Consider the following 20,214-nt stretch of genomic DNA (forward strand, 5'->3'; position numbering starts at 1 on the left):
GGTCACCCTCCAGCCTTGGGATACCTCCCGACTCTGCCTGAGTCCACAAGACTGGATGCAAGTTGTCTGCTCCTAGCTTCTGCTTCGACCTCTCACTAGCCATACTTCACATCCTCTTGCTTCCAAAATTCTGATGCATGTTACAGAAGGACTCCTGAGATTTCAGACAGCCTGACAAACAGATGAGCGATCTGAATTTTCAGTGAAATACATTTAAGAAGTTACTTCCGTAACTTCTACTTCCTGGTAAGACTTCCTGGCTATGGAGCACAGTAACTTCCTCTGGACCTTCCCTGGACTCTGGAAAAGGGGATGAGAAGCTCCGAGCATGACCAGGGCCCAGAGACCCTTACAAACCCCATACTGACCCACAGCCATGGATGGTGCAGGAGGGAAGGAGTCTACAGGCACTGAGTCGGGCGGTCGTCCGTAAGTCATTTCATATAGTAAGTGGCCGAAGCAGTGGACGTCCACACTCTCCAATGTCTGCAGAAGAAAAGACAGCAGAAGGCTTTGGCTTTGTGAATCCCTAGCCCTGGGCTTCCACTAAGAAACATGGCCCAGGGGCAACCCCACCCACAACTGGTAGTGACCACTTGAGGCCTTTTGTAAAAGCTCACAAAGCATCGTTTTGAGCAAAAGTCTTGGTCCTACCTTCACGATGATGCACTCAGAGGTTCTACCCTTCCTTGGCCCTGCCCAACCAGCCTCTCAGATATAGCAGTGCCGTGGGAGAGACAGGGCCAACAGGCCTGCCTGCCTCAACCATACCCAACCCTGCTTAGCACACATTTCTTACAGGGACAGATCATGCATCCTGCCGCAGGGATAATTTACACCTAAAAATAAGCCTGCTGTTTCACCACTTTCATCAACTTACATTGATCTTCCTGAACTGTGAGAAATACGATCGGTAGAAGGAAGGAAGGCCCAACAAGGAATTCTCCAGGTCCAGCAGCCGGCAGGTATCCCCATCCAGCATCACGTTGGAAGCGTGAAGATGCCCATAAGGAAATCCCTTGTCATGTAAAAACTTTAGGACCTATGGAAAAGTATGTAGTGGTTACACTCCCCTCCAACTCATTCGACACAAGACAAACTTAAACTTTGCCTTTTCAGTCAATATATTTTGAAACAAGACCAAACCGGTCACCGGGGAGATTCCTAAAGAAAGAGTACATGTCTGTGCATTTCTTTGGAAAAGAGATGGACGCTGAGTGCTTTCCAGCTGTGGACACGCCAAGCCAATCCAAGCCAAGCTCCCTCATTTCCAAAGAACAGAGAAGCAGCCTGTATCTGCTCGGGTTAACAGCTCTGAAGCCAAAAGCCTCTACTGTAAGCACTTTCTCTACCTAAGCACCACATCCCAGCTCTCTTCAGGGCAAAGATCCTCCCGCACAGATGAATAAAGATATCCTGCCAGGGCTTCTGCCAATTATTCAGGAAGAAGGGTTGAGCTGAAAACATCTCTAGTCCTGTCTCACCTCAGAATATATTTGGCTGTTTATTAATAGAAACACATGACAGCCTCCCACAAAAAGAAGCAAACTTTTCAGTTGCCATTTCATAAACAGTGGTTCAGCCAGTGACAGAGACACCTGGATGCAGCCCTGCAAAAGACCTGGGAACCACAGCAGTGCCCTGCGGAAGCAGGTGCCCAGGACGATCCGTTGAGAACCGGAAGAAAAGTATTACAGTTTTTCTGGTTTTTGTTTTTCATTTATTTATTTTTTAACTTTTTGGCCACGCCGTGTGGCATGTGGGATCTTAGTTCCCGGACCAGAGATCGAACCTGCCACCCCTTGAGTTGGAAGTACAGTCTTAACCACTGAATCACCTAAGAAGTCCCCTGTCTGTTTTGATTTTAATCTCATTCTTTCTTAACTTATACTGGACAAAATACATTACTAATAGAATATATATAATATATATGTATATAAATTAAACATATATAACATGGGAGTGTTTATGCTTAAATTGTTTTCACTGATAGGGTTGCATAATCCAAGAAGTTTGGTGAATGCTGCTCTAGAGAGTGATGTGGGAAAGGCTTTTTCACGTTAGCTTTACTTCTGTAAGGGGGCCAGTGGTTACGTATAGGATATAACAAAAGCAAGAATCTTGGCACAAAGATAAATCAACCAGAAATAACACAAAACTTGGTATTCACACAATAAAGTTCTTAAAAATCACACAGTAATTTAGGAATTTCCAATAGCTAAGATTTTGGAACTGTGTTGGTCTAGATTACTGCTTTAGTCTCAAATATTTGCTTTTGGGGGTAAAATATGACAATGCCACCAGTTTGTATGTGACCAGATAATTTCAACTATTTTAGATATTGCCTGAAAACTTTCCCAAAAGAATACTGGGATGCTCGGTGAAATTCCAATGCAACTTAAACAAAAGTCAGATACCTCTTACCTCTAATACTTGCCGCCCATATGTTTTTATTTGCTGGAGTTCAAGGCCTTGAACCTTCTTAGGGTTGCAGTACTTCTTCAGGAATGGGTCTTTTGGTTTTGCCTTTGGAAAGGAACAAAGAGCACATAAGAAGGCAGTATAGACGTTGAACTCTACACGCACATGGCCTCCTTGAACAGACAGGACACACTAAGGGGCTGGGGGCATCAGATGAGTCCAGCTGGCAGGACGTGGACTGTTAAATACAGCAGCCTGCACAGTTAATAGAAAGAGGCTGACCAGGGTTCCAGCCTTTTTCTAGTCCAGTGAAGATGTGCCTGGTCTTCACTTTAGCAGACCCCAAAGTCTTGTATACTGTTAGAATTCTTCAGTATTGCTTTTTTTAAAAAAAAAAAAAAACACATAGCAGTGTTAATTATGGGTTTCCCAGGTGGAACTAGTGGTAAAGAACCCGCCTGCCATTGCAGGAGACATAAGAAACATGGGTTTGATCCCTGGGTTGGAAAGATCCCCTGGAGGAAGGCATGGCAACCCACTCCAGTATTCCTGCCTAGAGAATCTCATGAACAAAAGAGCCTGGTGGGCTACAGTCCACAAGGTAGCACAGAAACAGACACAACTGAAGTGACTTAGCAAGTGTGCAGTGTTAATGATATTTATTATGTTGTGTTTTACACCTCTAGTATTTACCCATCTTACTCTTTTAACTGTCTTCATCTAATTTCCCTTAAATATCCTCTCCTACCTCTATTAACCACAAATCTGATCTCTTTTTCTACGAGTTTGTAAAGCTTCTCAGTATTCCTTTAAAAAAAAATTTAAACTTTAAAACTGACCTAAGAGCAGCCTACAATCTAATGAATATAATCGTGAAATGCTCAACCTTTCCTCGTGTGCGTAAAGGAATGCTCTTTAGCCAAACTGGGTAGTTTCTATTGCTAAAATAAATTCAAATTCCAAATAAAATTAAAATTAAATCCTCAGGGCCTAGCTTCTAGAAGCTTAGGGTTCAAGTATCAATCACAGGCTCTTAAGGGATTTGAGAACTTCTTGATGACCAGGAACTTGCACCAGCAGTACCTTGTAGATCAGGTCCTTCAAGGTTCCTTTCTCATTAAACATTCTAATTAGCAATGCTGAGGATTCGTTAGCTGTGGCAAAGGTAACACGATAGATGTAAGGGTGCTGCGAAAACAAAAAAAAAAGGAAATTCACATTTAATCTGCATCAGCATCTAGGTTCCTTTTAGATCCAGGATCTGGTTATACAGAATCAATTGCCAGCTTGGTAGTTTAATTGCACGTAAACGCAGAATGTTCCCTGAACACATGATACTTTCAAGTTATCAGATGATCAATTACTAAATCATTTTTTAGATGAGAGAAGTAAGGTAAACTACAGTGATTAAGCAAAGTGGCTAGAAGTTAAGCTCTCCAAGGGAAGGTATCTGCTTTAACGTGGTCTCACAGTTCAGGTGACAGGAAAGGTGGTTTTAATATTCTCCCTCTGTAAATTGGTAAAAAAAATAAATAAATAAAAAGAAAAACAGCCAAATTCTAGAGCAGCCAAGTGGGAACCAGGACACATGTGTCTCCCCTCACAGTGCTGCCTAACACTCCACACTGCTGTCTGGGGATAAGCCAGGGAGCACGACAGCCAGAAAACAAGCAATGGCAGCATCTTTCAGCACCGTGGCCTTTTCCAGGGCAGTGAGCATGTGTCTTCCTGTCCCCCCTGGAGTGTGCAGTCTGAGTGACACTGCCCTCCTGAGAGGCGGACATGGGTGTCAACAAAGCAGGGTGGGGAGTAAGGCAAATTATTTAATGATTAAAAGAAAAGTCCTCATGTGACCTGGAATTGTGGATACATGGACCAACTGACTTCAAGTATTACAATGGCCTTGAGCTCAAAGGAGTACCAGGAAGATTTAAACCCTTGGGAGCTGGATTGTGTGAGGATTGGATGGGAATGGGATGGAAGGGGGTGCCCAGGGAAATACAGAAAATTGATCATGAAGTTCCTCCTGATCATCACAACAAAGCAATTGTTGTGGATATTTTCATGGCTTTACTGAAATACAATTCACATCCCAATATAATTCACCTGTTTAAAGTATACAACTCAATGGTTTTCAATATATTCAGAGCTGTGTGACTATCACACAGTCTAACTTTAGAACATTTTCATCAACGCAAAATGAAACCCAATGAATAAAATAAAAATCCTTGGAATTCATACTGATATAAATAAAGAAAAGAGAACATGAAGCTCTTCCTTATAGTAGAATGACAACCAGTAAATATAAGAGAAATGATGGAGTCAGAAAATCTCAAAAAAAAAATAAAAGAAAATCTCTATGAATGCTACAGCTAGTGGGTTTGATAAAGACGGAGAAGGCAATGGCACCCCACTCCAGCACTCTTGCCTGGAAAATCCCATGGACGGAAGAGCCTGGTGGGCTGCAGTCCATGGGGTCGCTAGGAGTAGGACACAACTGAGCAACTTCTTTCACTTTTCACTTTCATGCATTGGAGAAGGAAATGGCAACCCACTCCAGTGTTCTTGCCTGGAGAATCCCAGGGATGGGGGAGCCTGGTGGGCTGCCGTCTATGGGGTCGCACAGAGTTGGACACGACTGAATCGACTTAGCAGCAGCAGCAGCAGCAGCAGCAGCATGCTACTTATATAGTCTCAAAAAAAAAAAAAAAACCTCCCTACAATTGCTTATTAATTAGTTCTAGTTATCTTATAAAAATAACTAAGGATGGGTACAAATGTTCAGCTAAAATTGTTCACCATGGCGTTTTTTAAAAAAATAAGAGCAAAAAACTAGAAGTGATCCACATGTCTAGTGGATTAGCTGAGTGAATGAGGTATGGCCAATGATAATTTTATGCAGTCAGTAATAATGATGTATTATACTGAATTTATTAACAACAAAAGATGTTCATGGGTATACCACTAACAACAACAAAAATCAAGCTTTAGAACAGTATCTATTTTTTCAAAAATAATCATGTAAGAGAGTTCCTTGGTGGGCCTAGTCATTAGGATTCTGGGCTTTCATTACTGTGGCCTTGATTCAATTCCTGTTTGGGGAACTAAGAGCCCACAAGACACAAGGCACAGCCAAAAATAAAATAAAATTCTAGAGAAGTAACAATTGAACATGACACTTTGGCCCATACTTCAGGTTACTTGGAATTATGGGCAAATTTTATTTTATTTTTCCCTATCTGTGCTTTCTGACTTTCTGCTATTAATATGCACCACTAGCCTTGCATTATCTTCTTTTTTAAAAAAGCATATCCAAGAAAAGAAATTTAGGATTGAGTGCTCACAGCCTGTGTGACACAACCTATCACACTCAAAGACCACAGTATTTTTCTCTGCCAGGTATCACACCTCATGAAACACATGGTCTTGCTAGCTTGACAAGACATTCTCTTCAAAAACACTAACTCAATTTTCTCTGGCCAGGTTAGTCTTTTCCTTAAGAATATCTGCATATCTTTTGAAAGACATTCATGAGGTTCTTACCACTGAAAGCCTTGGATTAGAATCCCTTTTCCAGTTAATCCAAATCTGCATCAGTTCTGCTTTCTCAGGCTGGAAACAGATCTCTCAACTCATTGATAATAAACATCCTCACCAGGAACAAGAGGCTCAGAGAAGTGGGTGCTTTCCTACTCTGATATTTGCTTAAAACACAAAAATACTATTTTGGGATTCCCTGACAATCCAGTGGTTAAGACTCTGTGTTTCTACTGCAAGGGGTGCGAATTAGATCCCTGGTAGGGATCCTGCATACCACTTGGTGTGGCCAAATGAATAAAAAAATTAAATAAATTACCACATTTTGTGGGTGGTCTGGAAGTCATGAATGTCATTTAAATGGCCAATGGTCTGTGGGAGTAGCCCTGAGCACTTCCAGTCTGAAGAGAAATCCACTCTACCTCTCCATTCTCAAGCCTGTAGAGTGTTTCCAGCTCCACCCACCCACAATAAAACATTGTGAATCTGTCATCGGCATCAAGAATAACAGAAGGACTTGTACTCACCAAACAGGAAGGCAGAAGTTTGATTAGACACTGAAAATCTTTATCTGACAGATACTTGTCTGGACCAAGGTCAGCCTGCAAACATGGGAGGAAATATCAGGGTGCTGTTTTGGTCATCAAAAGAAAAATTCCTTACAAGCCTTTCCTTAAAAAAAAAAATCTGTCCAAATACATGACTATAAACCGAAGATGAAAACCACAGTAATCCGTGTTGCCTCATGGCCTTTCTGGAGTACATAAACATACAAATACTAGCACCTAACTGTAATGTTACCTAATTTTATTAACCAAGTGTATCACTAGAGCTCTCAAAGTGATAGATAAAACAAAAATAATGCTCAAGCATTAAAAAAAAAAAACCGCCAAAGTGTCAGTCCTAAAGAGGTTCAAAAAAACTATTTTAAGCTGTTCGTATTTCTTTCCAAACGTTTACTAGCTGATGAAATGTAGTCACACTGGTATTACCAAATGCATAAACAAAGTGACTGAAAATGACTCTTCGATGTATGACTAAGGGGCCACTCCAGTATTCTTGCCTGGAGAATCCCAGGGACGGAGGAGCCTGGTAGGCTGCCCGTCTATGGGGTTGCACAGAGTTGGACACGACTGAAGCGACTTAGCAGCAGCAGCAGCAGCAAGGGGCCCTTTACATCTCTCGGCAGCACAGTACAATTTTGTCTTGTCAGTTCTCTTGCTTTTTCATAAACCCACCTTAAGTCCCTGAAATTAGTCTAAAGCAAAACAAAACAAAATTAGCTTACCCAGCTTAACACTAGCCGTTCCTTTGGCTGGTTTTTAATCTTCATCAAGAAATATTTCTTCCTTATCCTCCAACCTGTCATAAAAGGAGATGTGTTTATAGCTACATGATCTAACACCAACTGATTCTGTTTTACTGACCAAATAATTAATAAAAGTTAAGTTCAGAAATATGATTCATAGATATATAGGAACCTGTAAGCAACCATTTGGCAATACTGAAATAGTAAAAGCTGCACTAAAATAAATAAAAAAATAAAAGAAATTACTCATGGAAAAAGGAAAACAGCACTTCAGTTTAGATTTAATGGAAAAGATAAGAGGAATGAATGATGGTTCTGAAACTTAGTTACCACCATCCAAAACCCCAGATGCGTCTGTAACCAAGATTCATTCACCAATAAAAGTTAAGGACTGAATCCTCAAATAGTATGGAAACACAAAAAAAAGACATCACCTGCATTCCTTATACATTTTACCTGCATAAAAGCTTTTCTGGGATACTTATAAGAAAGCATGACAAAGAACCCAGTTCTGTCTGTGATCCTTTTTTAACACAATGGGCACACCAGTTTCTCACCTATGTCTTTCAATGGTTCTACCACCTCCCACTTTGGCTCTGATCGGAAGAACATGGAAACATGTTGTAAGGCAATCTCTGCAAAGATATTTTGGAAACGTATTTATTAGACAAACATATCAGGAAAGTGCCATACGCTTAAGATGTTATTCTTGCAAGTGAAATTCTTATGGTCTATGACCTTCTTTAAAAATTTAATTATAAAAAAATGAACACAGAGTAAATAAAACATGGGACTCTAGATTGGATCCTGGAACAGAATAACAACATTAATGAAACATCTAATCAAATCTGAATAAAACTATAATTAATAGTAATGTGTGAATGCTAATTTCTTAGTTTTTATATAAATGTATCATGCTTATATAAAATGTTAACATTAGGGGAAATTGGGTGAGGGCATATACGGAAATTCTATACTATCACTGCTGTTATTTTTTCTGTAAATCTAAAATTATTCTAAAATCAAAAGTTTATTAAAGAAAGTAATTAGTAACAGAATAATTAAACTGGAAGATCTAAAATATGCAAACTAGTTGTCTTAAGCCAAGAATTCAATATATGTACCAGACAACAACTGGAGCACAAAACTCAAAATGTGTCCTAAGGTCACCCTGGAATAGCATTAAACATTGTTTCAAGTGGTATTTATCCCATCTTCATTCTTCATGAAATTATAGCTTTCACCAACAAAGAAGCGATTAGCCTTAAATATATATATTGGGAATAAAAGCCAGTGTTTTAGAAAAACACCGATGCACAGCAACAACATGGCTCTGCTGTGGGAAACCACTGGACATCTGCTTACTGGAAAAAAAATCCGTCCTTCTCTTTGTGTTTATCATGAGAACGTTTCCCCCTTCTACGAAGACAATGAAAAGAGGAAGTTCTTTAAAGTTCACAGTATAAAAAATCATCAGAATAACTGTGCTTTTACATTTCCTGTGCAAAGCAACATCTGTAATTTGCTGTTTTCCCCCTCAGTGTAGTGAGTGAATGAAAGCCACACTGGATCCCTGAAAGCAAACAGCAATCCTGCACATCCACTGTGGAACTGCACTGCTGCCAAAGCATCAGTTACATCCCAGGCACCAGGGATTCCGCAGAAACGCTTTCCATGTGTTGAAATGACCTAGTCTGGAACTACTATGCCTAGAGCTTGGCAGACAATATTATTTTGATATATTTTAGAGTACATTATCAATTAAGAGATTTGGGGAAGAAAACAATCTTATTGACTCAATATGTAAAGTGTCAGTGCTGTCTGCACCTAAATTTTGAACATGAGATGACAGACACAGAACAGACTTCATTTACATTTGCTTTAACTACTCCATTGTGACAACCACTTGGAGAGGCTGGGTGTGGCGGCAGCAGATGAATTTTCATAACCAACACTGGAAGCTCTGAACTTTTTCTGTAAGTAATGCTGATATAAAAGGCTTTCAGAATTTCCAAAATAACCTGAATGTAAGCTACTTCAAAAGATATTCTTTTACGTGAAAATCACAACATTGAGAAGGATTATGAAAAATAATCTTCTAAATGCGATACACTGTCATTCTCAGAGACTTTAAAGGACAGTTGCTTCAGAACTAACAGTGACTCATAATCCCCTACAATCTCATTATTCCACCACGTTTACTGTCTGCTACTGCGCATTGTTCATTGTTTTTGGAGTGGGGGAAGTAGCTGTGAGCAAATGGAACATGTTTAGATCTGTTACTGACAAATTAAGGATTAGAAAATAGCTTTTTTTTTTCCTTCTTTTTTATCTTTGGGATCAGGAAATTATAGACAGGATATTTTCTCTCCTCTGAAGTATGATTTATTCTCAAGTAAGCCACACGACCACCATGCTCCCAATATTAATCCCTTCCCTCCCCAGATTCAGGTAACACATTTCAATCCTAAACGTCTTCTGCTTAGAAGTCTTTGTTGGCGCCCCATGTCCTTACCAATTAGGACCAAGCTTCTAAACCTCACACCTTCTGTCTTTAGCCCCCCTACCCCCACCGACCAATAATGTGTGAGCCTCACACTCCTGTCACTGAGAGTGTACCTACCATGGCCCCTGAAGACTGGCCTACCCTAATCCTCAGCATTCTCTATTCCTGCCCATCCAACCTTTGAGGCTCAACCCAAACTTGCTGCTCCCCTAGCCAGGGCTTCCTCCTTCCCTCCTCTGTACTCTCCAGTGCTCCACATGGCCCTCTCCTATGGCATTCTGTCCTACTAGTCTTCCACGAGACTGTGATCGTTGGCTTTAGAAGGAAATATCTTAGACATGGCAGAGCCTACAGCCATACAGAAATATTTACTTTTTTCTCTCCTGGAGTACTGGCCCTTGCCTCTTGGCCTAGCTAACTTCTACTCACCTCAGGGCTCCATGCAGGTGTCAACTCATCTGGGAAGCCTTCCTCCACCTTCAGAGCTGGGTCATCCCCACCTGGACCCCCACCCTCGAGGTGCTATCACGTCTTTAAGCTAGCACAGCCTTTACCCGTCAATCTCCCTACAGAAGTGCCCTGGGGCAGGAGTTGGGTTAGGAGACTATGCCCTGTTTGGTGCTGCAGTCATAGTACCTGTCACACAGCAGGTGCTCAATAAATATCTGATGAAGTAAGAACTAACCAAGGGTTCAATGGGCTTCCTAAGTAGCTTAGTTGTAAACAATCTGCCTGTCAACCAGGAGACGTGGGTTTGATCCTGGGTTGAGAAGATTCCCCTGGGAAAGGAAATGGCAACCCACTCTAGTATTCTTGCCTGGGAAATCCCATAGACAGAGGAGCCTGGAGGGCTACAGTCCATGGGGTCGCAAAGAGTCAGACATGACTAAGCGACTACACCACAGTAGCAAGGGTTGAATTCATGCGCATGGGTGTGCACACTCACTCATGAGCACAGGAAATCCACGAAAAGGAAGGCGTCTGCCCTCCATTTCATTAGCACTGACTGACCCAGGGGAAAACTGCACGCTCTCTGCTGCTGCTGCTAAGTCACTTCAGTCGTGTCCGACTGTGCGACCCCATGGATGGCAGCCCACCAGGCTCCCCCGTCCCTGGGATTCTCCAGGCAAGAACACTGGAGTGGGTTGCCATTTCCTTCTCCAACGCATGAAAGTGAAAAGTGAAAGTGAAGTCGCTCAGTCATGTCTGACTCTTAGCGACCCCATGGACTGCAGCCTACCAGACTCCTCCATCCATGGGATTTTCCAGGCAAGAGTACTGAAGTGGGGTGCCATTGCTCATGCCCTCTAGACGCTGACAAACAAGCCCCAGACAGGAAACGCAGAGTGACGCCTTCAAGTCTACCTTATGCTCCCCACAGACCTCAGGCTTCTCAGCTCAGAAAGTACCAGCTGCCCCCACTGTGTGCAGCCTTTGACCCCCTGGATCTCAGCCCCGTGAAGTGACTGCAGGCAATACAGACCAGCTGGTATGCTACAGCAAACTGCAGCCTTTCTGAAGCACCTTGCTCTTGTTCTGAATATAATCTCACCTTCCCTCCCACCCTTCCCTCCTGCCCAAACCCTCCCTCTCTCTTCCACTCCATCCTGGAGCCCACTACTATCTGACCTGTTCACAGGACTCTTGGGATTTTAGAGCTAGAAGAGAGCTTTGGATGCTATGTGGTCCACTCTCCCCACCTCCATCTCTTATGTTATCAGTCAGGACCCCGAGGCCTACAGAGTGGAGATGCTGCTGCTAATAAGAAAGCTGGGGCCAGGATGCAGGCCTCTTGATTTCTGGTCCAAGTGACTTCTGCATGGACATTAAAAAGCTTATTTACAGAGTGGTTTAAGGTGGGAAGATGGTTACAGTGCAGTGATGGCTATACTTTGCTAACAAGATGAATAAAGCGATGTGTGTGTATGTGTTTCTCAACATAAACCCTGCTTGACTGGCCAAGAGACAACTGATTTCCCTATACAATAGCTGGCCCTCAATTAGACTTTTTAATTCAAATGAACAACCCCAAACCAACCCTCAACAAAGCACCAAGGACCCATATTTCCTTTCAGTGAATTTGGTAGTAAAAAGAGATTAGAATACCAGATCATCTTATCTGCCTCCTCAGAAACCTGTACGCAGGTCAAGAAGCAACAGTCAGAACCAGACCTGGAACAACAGACTGGTTCAAAATTGGGAAAGGAGTACATCAAGGCTGTAGATTGTCACTGTTTATTAAACTTCTATGCAGAGTACATCATGCGAAATGCCAGGCTGGATGAATCACAAGGTGGAATCAAGATTGCTGGGAGAAGTATCAACCTCAGATATACCAACTGCAGATGATACCACCCTAACGGCAGAAAGTGAAGAGGAGCTGAAAAGCCTCTTGATAATGGTGAAAGACGAGAATGAAAAAGCTGGCTGAAAACTCAACATTCAAAAAATGAAGATCATGACATCCAGACCCATCACTTCATGACAAATACATGGGGAAAACATGGCAACAGTGACAGATTTTATTTTCTTGGGCTCCAAAATCACTGCAGATGGTGACTGCAGCCATGAAGTTAAAAGATGATTGCGCCTTGGAAGGAAAGCTATGACCAACCCAAAGAGCATATTAAAAAGCAAAGATACCACTTTGCCCACAAAGGTTCATACAGTCAAAGCCATGGTTTTTCCAGCAGTCACATACAGATGTGAGAGTTGGACCATAAAGAAGGCTGAGAGCCAAAGAACTGATGCTTTCAAAACGTAGTGCTGGAGAAGACTCTTGAGAGTGCCTTGGACAGCAAGGAGATCAATCCAGTCAATCCTAAATTAAATCAATCCTGAATATCCATTAGAAGGACTGATGCTGAAGCTTGAGCTCCAATACTTTGGCCACCTGATGAGAAGAGTTGACTCACTGGAAAAGACCCTGATGCTGGGAAAGACTGAGGGCAGGAGGAGAAGGGGATGACAGAGGATGAGATGGTTGGATGGCATCATGGATTCAATAGACATGAGTCTGAGCAAACTCCAGGAGATAATGAAGGACAGGGAAGCCTGGCATACTGCAGTTCATGGGATCACAAAGAGTCGGACACAACTGAACGACTGAACAACAACAAAAACAGAAGGAAAGGAAGAAAAGGACCAGCAATCCCAGGCTGGGGTCCCAGAGAGGAGAGCAGGGAGCTGCTGATGTCCTGAGAGCTGCTGGTGAGAGGTTGTTGTTGAATCACGCGAATACACCGGGATTCTTGGCCCCCGGAGGAGAAGAATTCAATCCGGGGCCAGAGACGAGGCTTGATCGCTCAGAGCTTTTGTGTAATAAAGTTTTATTAAAGTATAAAGGAGATAGAGAAAGCTTCTGACATAGGCATCAGAAGGGGGCAGAAAGAGTACCTGCTTGCTAGTGTTAACAATGAAGTTATATACTCTCCAATGAATCCAAAGAATATCTGGAGGTTGTAAAGACCTCATCAGACCTACTCCCATAATTTACATTTTAAGATGACAGAATTAGCCAGAAGGTTTAATCCAAAGACTGTCCTTAGGCAGGATACATTATTGTTATATAATCCTAAGGAATGTGGAGAAAGAAAAAACGTTTGTCCTTTCTTCCTCCTTAAGAATTCCAGAGCCCTCTCTCCTTGGGGACCCCTAGACTCCCTATCAACCTGCCTAGGAACTGACTCTCTCACTGGTCACCCACCCCCTGGGGAATGGGTGGCGTCAACGAGTCTCCTCTGACGAAACACCCACAGGCTCAGTCAGAGCAACAGGCAGGAAACGTGGCCTCGGTGGTTTCAGCCACACCTGAACACAGAACTCAGATCCTGCTGAAGGGAAGCTGGACAGTGACCACAGAAACTAAGGAGAGGTGCAGACAGTATCCACATTACAGGGGAAATGCCGGGAGCTGGAGGTGCAGAGGGTGCCCTTGGGGGCCATGGGCCACACTGTAAGTTTTGGGAAACCTAGACAAGACTGCTCTGCTCTTTGGGGAACAGCTCAGTTAAGCTGATGTGGAGGAGATGGCCTGGGTTTCCCTTTCCTGAGACACTTGGTGAGTCAGCACAGAGAAAAGACAAAGTTCTAAATTTCATGCAAAGGGGGAAATTAATCAGCACTTCTCTGAAAACAGCACCCAACCCTTATTGTTTCATCAGGACTGTGCCCTCTAAATAGTGGCAGCTACTTAAGTGTTTGGGTTCTGGCAGGAGTCTCTGACAGTTTTCTCACACTCCCATGCTCATCTCCTTTGGATTCCTGATTGTCTGGCATCCTGGGAGAGAGGGGAAAGATCAGGACAAGAGCAGCATGTAGAGAGGCACATGAGGAGGAGATACAGGGATCAGACAATGTTCCAGGGGCTGAGCAGCATTTTAATTGGGAAACATTCAGACACTAGACACTTGTACAATCATACAAATGTGCAACCCTAGGTAAGGCCCTTCTTGGGAGACTGCTCATGTATAAAATGAGAGGGTTCTCCTGGAACTCAATGAGCTTGGCACAGTTGCAGGATACAAAATTAATATGCAGAAACTGGTTACATTTCTGTATACTAATAAGAAACTATGAGAAAGAAATGAAAGTAAGAAAACAATTCCATTTACAATCATATCAAGAAGAATAAATCCAACTAAACAGGTAAAAGATCTGTACTCTAAAAACTCTAAGACACTAATGAAAGAAATTGAAGAAGACACAAACAGATGGAAATATATACTGTGTTCATGGACTGGAAGAATTAATATGGCTAAAATGACTGTACAGCCCAAGGCAATCTACAGATTCAGTGCAATCCCTATCACTAGCTTTTTTCACAGAGCTAGAACAAATAATTCTAAATTTTTATGGAAACAGAAAAGATCTTGAATAGTCAAAACAATCTTGAAAAAGAAAAGCTGGAAGTATCATGCTTCTGATTTCAAAGCACACTACAAAGGTACAATAATCGAAACAGCATGGTACTAGGACGTGCACAAGCACACACACAGAGCGTGAAGAAACGGAATAGAGCTCCCGGAAATGAGCCCACACTTCTATCAGCAATTAATCTATCAATACGACAAAGGAGGCAAGAATATACAATGGAGAAAAGACAACCTCTTCAATAAATTCCGGAAAATTAGACAGCTAAACGCAATAGAACCAAACTGGACTACTCTCTCACATCATATACAAAAATAAACTAAAAATGGATTAAAGACATAAATGGAAGACCTAAAACCATAAAATTCCTAGAAGAAAACACAGGTGGCAAACTCTTTGACATTGGTCTTACCAATGTTTTTTTGGATATGTCCCCTTGGGAAACACAAGAAGCAAAAACCAACCAATGGAACCTAATCAAACTTAAAAGCTTTTGCACAGCAAAGAAAACCATCAACAAAACGAAAAGACCACCTACTGAATCGGAGAACAGATTTGCAAACATTGTATCTGACAAGTGGTTAATATCCAAAATATACAAAGAACTCATACAACTAAATATCAAAAAACAAAAAACACTATTAAAAAATGGGCAGAATACTTGAATAGACATTTTTCCAAAGAAGACAGATCGCCAACAGGTACATGAAAAGATGCTCAACATCAGTACTCATCAGGGAAATGCAAATCAAAACCACAGTGAAGTATCACCTCACACCCATCAGGATGGCTATCATCAAAAAGACCACAAATAAATAACAAGTTTTGGTGAAGATGCGGAGAAAAAGAACCCCTGTGCATTACTGATGAGAAGGTGACTTGAAACAGCCACTACAGCAAACCATACGGAGAGCCCTCAAAAACTTTATAAGCAGAAATACCACACGGTTATTCAATTTCACTCCTCGGTATTTACCAGAAGGAAAGGAAAACACTACCTAGAAAAAAACATACGCACCACCGTGTTCACTGTGGCATTATTTACAGAAGCTGAGATGTGGAAGCAACCTAAGTATCACAGTGGCATATTAATCAGTCACAAAAAAGAATGAAAGCTTGCCATTTGCAACAACATGGAGGGATACAGTTGATAACTATGTAATATCTTTTTATGGTGACATATGTAAGTAGACTCATCATGATGACTATTTTGACAGGTATAGAAACATCAAATCATAATGTTGTGTAACAGGAACTAGCACAGTAGTGCAGGTCAATTATTCTTCAAAAACGCACAGAAAAAGAGATCAGATTTGTGGTTACCAGTGGTAGGGCTGGAGGTAGGAGGGTGGGGAATTGAATGAAGGTGGCCAAAAGGTATAAACTTCAGCTATAAGATAAATAAGTACTAGGAATGCAATACACAGCACGATAAATGTAACTAACTCTGTTGTACCTTATGCATGAAAGTTACTAAGAGAGTAAACTCTAAGAGTTCTTATCACACAGAAGCAATTTTTCTCTCCTACTTTAATCTGCATCTCTATGAGATGACGGATGGTCACTAAACTTACTGTGATCCTCATGTCACAATGTATGTAAGTCAAATCACTATGCTGTACACCTAAACATACCCAGTGCTGTATGTTAATTATATCTCAATAAAACTGGAAGGAAAACAACAAAAAACTTACATTAAAAAATAAATAAAACAAGAGGGTTAGTCTAGATGCATCTGCTCAAGGTCCCTGCTAGCTCTGATCCCCTGGCAACTCAAGGTATTTCTAGTACAAGCTCCCTGAGAACAAGGAGCACATTTTCCTCACACCTGTACCCCAACTCCCAGCCCCGCACCTAGCACATGGATGGCAGAGCAGAGAGTCAAGCGTACAGAATGGACAGCATCATCACATGTACAGTACACCGTGACGCTTGACCTCAGGAGGACACTAGCAGACACTGTCAGGAAACGACGTGGACAAACAAACCAGTGAACAGGCCTGAGCTGCAAGGGACTCGATAAAAGTCAACCCAGAGTCCATGGTGTGACAGTCCTGGAACAAGTGAGGTGAAGTAAGGTGAAATGAAAGCCAAGGGAGACCTGCTCTGCAAGAACACGAGTTGTCCTGGGAGCTCCAGGCCGGTGATGCTTTTTTTCCAATGAGCTCCAAGAAACAAGTGGGGTAAAAATGCAAGCCTTGTTCAGTTTCATAACTTACAGCAAATATGAGTTTGAAATAAACTTCCCCTTAGTGGGTTGCTTTCTATAAAGGCACTTTCTTACTCCTGCAGGTACTTTCACTAGAAGATGACAGGCATGTTCTCGTGCAAGGCTTCTCAAACTTTAATATGCATGCACACAACCTGGGGACCTTGTTAAAAACCACATCCTGATTCTAGGTTTGGGGTGGGGCATGAATGCTACATCCCTAACAAGCTCCCGATGGTGCCAGTGCGGCTGGTCAGAAGACCCATGAAGTGAGTAGCAATTTCCAACTGTGGTGTTCAAACTCAGCTGCATATTAGAATCTCTGGGGAGGGCGGGCTTACAAACTATGAACCCTATCCACAGAGATTCTGATTTGACTGGCATGAATGCAGTCTGGGCATTGGCATTTTTTTTTAAGCTCCCCAGGTGATTCCATTATGCAGAGAAGTTTCAGGCTTCCCTGGTAGACCACAGTAGACACCGGTTCGATCCCTGATCCGGGAAGATTGCACAGGCCTAGGAGCAACAAAGTCCATGCACCGTAACTACTGAGCCTGTGCTCCAGAGCCTGGGAGCTGCAATTACTGAGTCCATGTACTACAATGACTGAGGCCCTCACGCCCTAGAGCCCGTGCCCGGAAACAAGACATGTTACCACAGTGAGAAGCCCGCACATCACAACCGAACAACGAAGACCCAGCATGGTCAACATTAATTAATTAATTAATTAAAAATAAGATAAAGAAAAGTTTCGTGCCTGATAAGTAGTCCTCTGTTTCCCTCTATCTGACACCAGAATAAAAGTGTCTCCTTCTAATTACTTCAAAAGGAGTGTTCTAAGGACCCAAAATGTAGTCTCTAAACAGTCTATTCTCTTAGCAAGGAAATCAGCTTATTAATGATACCCAGTGTTCCACTTAGACTCTCAGCATGGTTTAGCTTTAACAAATTGGCTGAATTCTAGTCACTGGTTTGGTTTTACAACAGCTTCTATTGGCCTGTTCAAGACCATGCCAGAGTGTATTAAACATTTAATCACTCATTCTGCTGACAATGGGCTTACAGAACTGCTGCTGGCCGTGTGTGTGACTGGCACCCTTTCCCACTCAGGCCTCTGGCTGCTGCTCTGTCCAGGGAAGGTTTGGAAAGGAACCACCTGCTCCCTAGGCTTTGCTCACAGCAGGTTTCAGCAAGCAACTGGGAAGACACAGAAAGGCCCCTTCTGAATCACTATTGTGTTTAAAGTAATTCCCAGAAGAGCCAGGCATAATATATATTGTAAACACAAAAACAGGCAAATATAAATCAAACTGACATTACTGTACAGATCATTGTGGACTATTTACTCTCAGTTTTGTCAGGGAAGATAATAATGACAAGACTTTGTACACAGACAAGTTCCCTTCTGTATTTTTCTAAACAGGCATTAAAAACATTTTAGAATAATTTTTGTTTTATAGAGACATGGATGGACATAGAGTGTTGTCATACCAAGTGAAGTAAGTCAGAAAGAGAAAAATAAATATCGTATGTTAACACATATAAGTGTGTCTAGAAAAATGGTACGGATGAACCTATTTCCAAGGCAGGAACAGAGATGTAGACAAAGAGAATGGATATGTGGACACAGTGGGGGAAGGAGAAGGTGGGATGAGTTGGGAGATTAGGACTGACATATATGCACTACCATAAGGAAAACAGAGAGGTAGTAGGAAACTGCAATAAAATACAGCAGGCTCAGCTCAGCGCTCTGTGGTGACTTAGAGGGTGGGTTGGGGGTGGCGGTCAGCAGCTAAGGAGGGAGGGGATATACGTATACATAAAGCTGATTCACTTTATGGTACAGCAGAAATTAACACAACATTGTAAAGCAATTATCTTCCAGTTTAAAAATATGTTCTTCTTAGATATCTACAGTAAATTACAATCAGGTAAGTATTAGCAGATGAATAATGTCCTAGAACACATCTCCCCATCTGGAAGGAGAGCTTGTCCCACATATATTATCTCCGGCAAAAAAAAGTGCCTCTTTTGTCCCAGGAATGTAGCTGATAAGATCCTTCTACTTACCAGTGTAGTTGGCAGAATAGTTGTTTGGATCTAGAAACTTCTTAACCAGCTCACAGTTAGACAAGATATGATTTGTGGTGATAACGTTGAGATAGTTCTGAAGACCTTTCTGCCTCTCAGCTATGAATTCACGATCCATGTTACCAATCAATTTTTTGGGAGGAAGAGGTAGACTTAGGCCTGCAATCTTTAATTAAAAAGAAAAAAGAAAAGTATTATACTCACGTCATCCCCAAATAAGACCGAACAGCAGAATCCCTGTGCCAACAGGTTTCGTTAGGTCTACAACATTTCAGGATACATCCTAATCAGTTGTATTGTAAAAATGTGAAAACCTGTGCATCTTAGAACTGATAAAATACTAAGTGTAGCACTTTAAGACTTAATTTTTTTAATGAAATTTACACATGAACATATTTTCCGAGAGTCAAATACTTTTGTTTATTACTGCTGGCAGTCCCATGATGCTCGCCCCCAACCACCCCAGCCGAAAGGTGACATATCCATTCCCCACTCCCCAAAGGTGGCCACATCTAACTCTTTCAGCTGATCTTTTGGAAGAAGTGACGGTTTACATTGTTATGCCTCGATTTTTCACTTTTAGGCATTATCTGCAAGTTTCTCATTATAGGAGATGAGGGTTAAGTTCTCTTTCACAACCTGATCTCATCCACACACATTCTAGACCTAATTCTTCCACCATCATGATGCTATCATTTAAATAAGTGCAGCATGCACACTTACATTAGGTAAATGATACAACTGAGCCAAAGAGCATGCTTACTACTCCTTTCTGTCAACTTCTTTTTTCCTAGTTTTCTCTTCAACTCCAAACTCTCCATCTAAGCCTTTCTTCAACACACTGAGATACAAAGATGAATCAATGTCATCTTCTTGAAGAGCACTTTCCAGAACCCAGCAACCTGTTCCACGCAGGACAGGTGGTCCCTAGACCTGCGTCAAGACTGGCATCCCAGGACCTTCCTTCACCACCATGCTAGAGAAGCCTCTGTCCTTTCTCCTGCTAAACCCCATTTCCATATCCATGCCTGCCTTTATCTTAGGTAATCCCCTCACTTTTGGTGGAGATACCCTCTGTCAGCTTCCTAGAAAGGGAGAATTGTTTGAAACCTTGCACGTTAATAAAAAATGTCTTTATTTGGACAGGTCTCCTCTTTATTATGTAAATATTTCCAACTGTGCCTGCATTCTCCAGCCCAAAGAATGTTCAACCCTCTGCAGAGGGAAAAAACCCAGTTTCTCCACTGGAGAAGAGCAGGCATAAGTTGC

The 20,214-nt window shown here is 41.9% G+C and overlaps 1 protein-coding gene across 8 annotated transcripts in view; it reads right to left on the bottom strand.

Annotated features, from left to right (window-relative positions):
• The window catches only part of PXK (PX domain containing serine/threonine kinase), a 55,859-nt gene that overhangs the window by 26,530 nt on the left and 9,115 nt on the right, over positions 1–20,214 (bottom strand). For all 8 annotated transcript variants that reach the window (XM_010851588.1, XM_010851587.1, XM_010851589.1 and 5 more), the window contains exons 3-10: positions 18,925–19,111; positions 7,825–7,902; positions 7,247–7,320; positions 6,486–6,560; positions 3,505–3,609; positions 2,425–2,526; positions 881–1,042; positions 369–486 (exon numbers count right to left, since the gene is read on the bottom strand). In XM_010851588.1, the coding sequence (XP_010849890.1) occupies positions 369–486; positions 881–1,042; positions 2,425–2,526; positions 3,505–3,609; positions 6,486–6,560; positions 7,247–7,320; positions 7,825–7,902; positions 18,925–19,063 (853 nt within the window). In that variant the 5' untranslated portion in view covers positions 19,064–19,111. The remainder of the gene's footprint in view (positions 1–368; positions 487–880; positions 1,043–2,424; positions 2,527–3,504; positions 3,610–6,485; positions 6,561–7,246; positions 7,321–7,824; positions 7,903–18,924; positions 19,112–20,214) is intronic.

The sequence above is a fragment of the Bison bison genome, unplaced genomic scaffold, assembly GCF_000754665.1.
Source record: "Bison bison bison isolate TAMUID 2011002044 unplaced genomic scaffold, Bison_UMD1.0 scf7180017864304, whole genome shotgun sequence".
Taxonomy (NCBI): domain Eukaryota; kingdom Metazoa; phylum Chordata; class Mammalia; order Artiodactyla; family Bovidae; genus Bison; species Bison bison.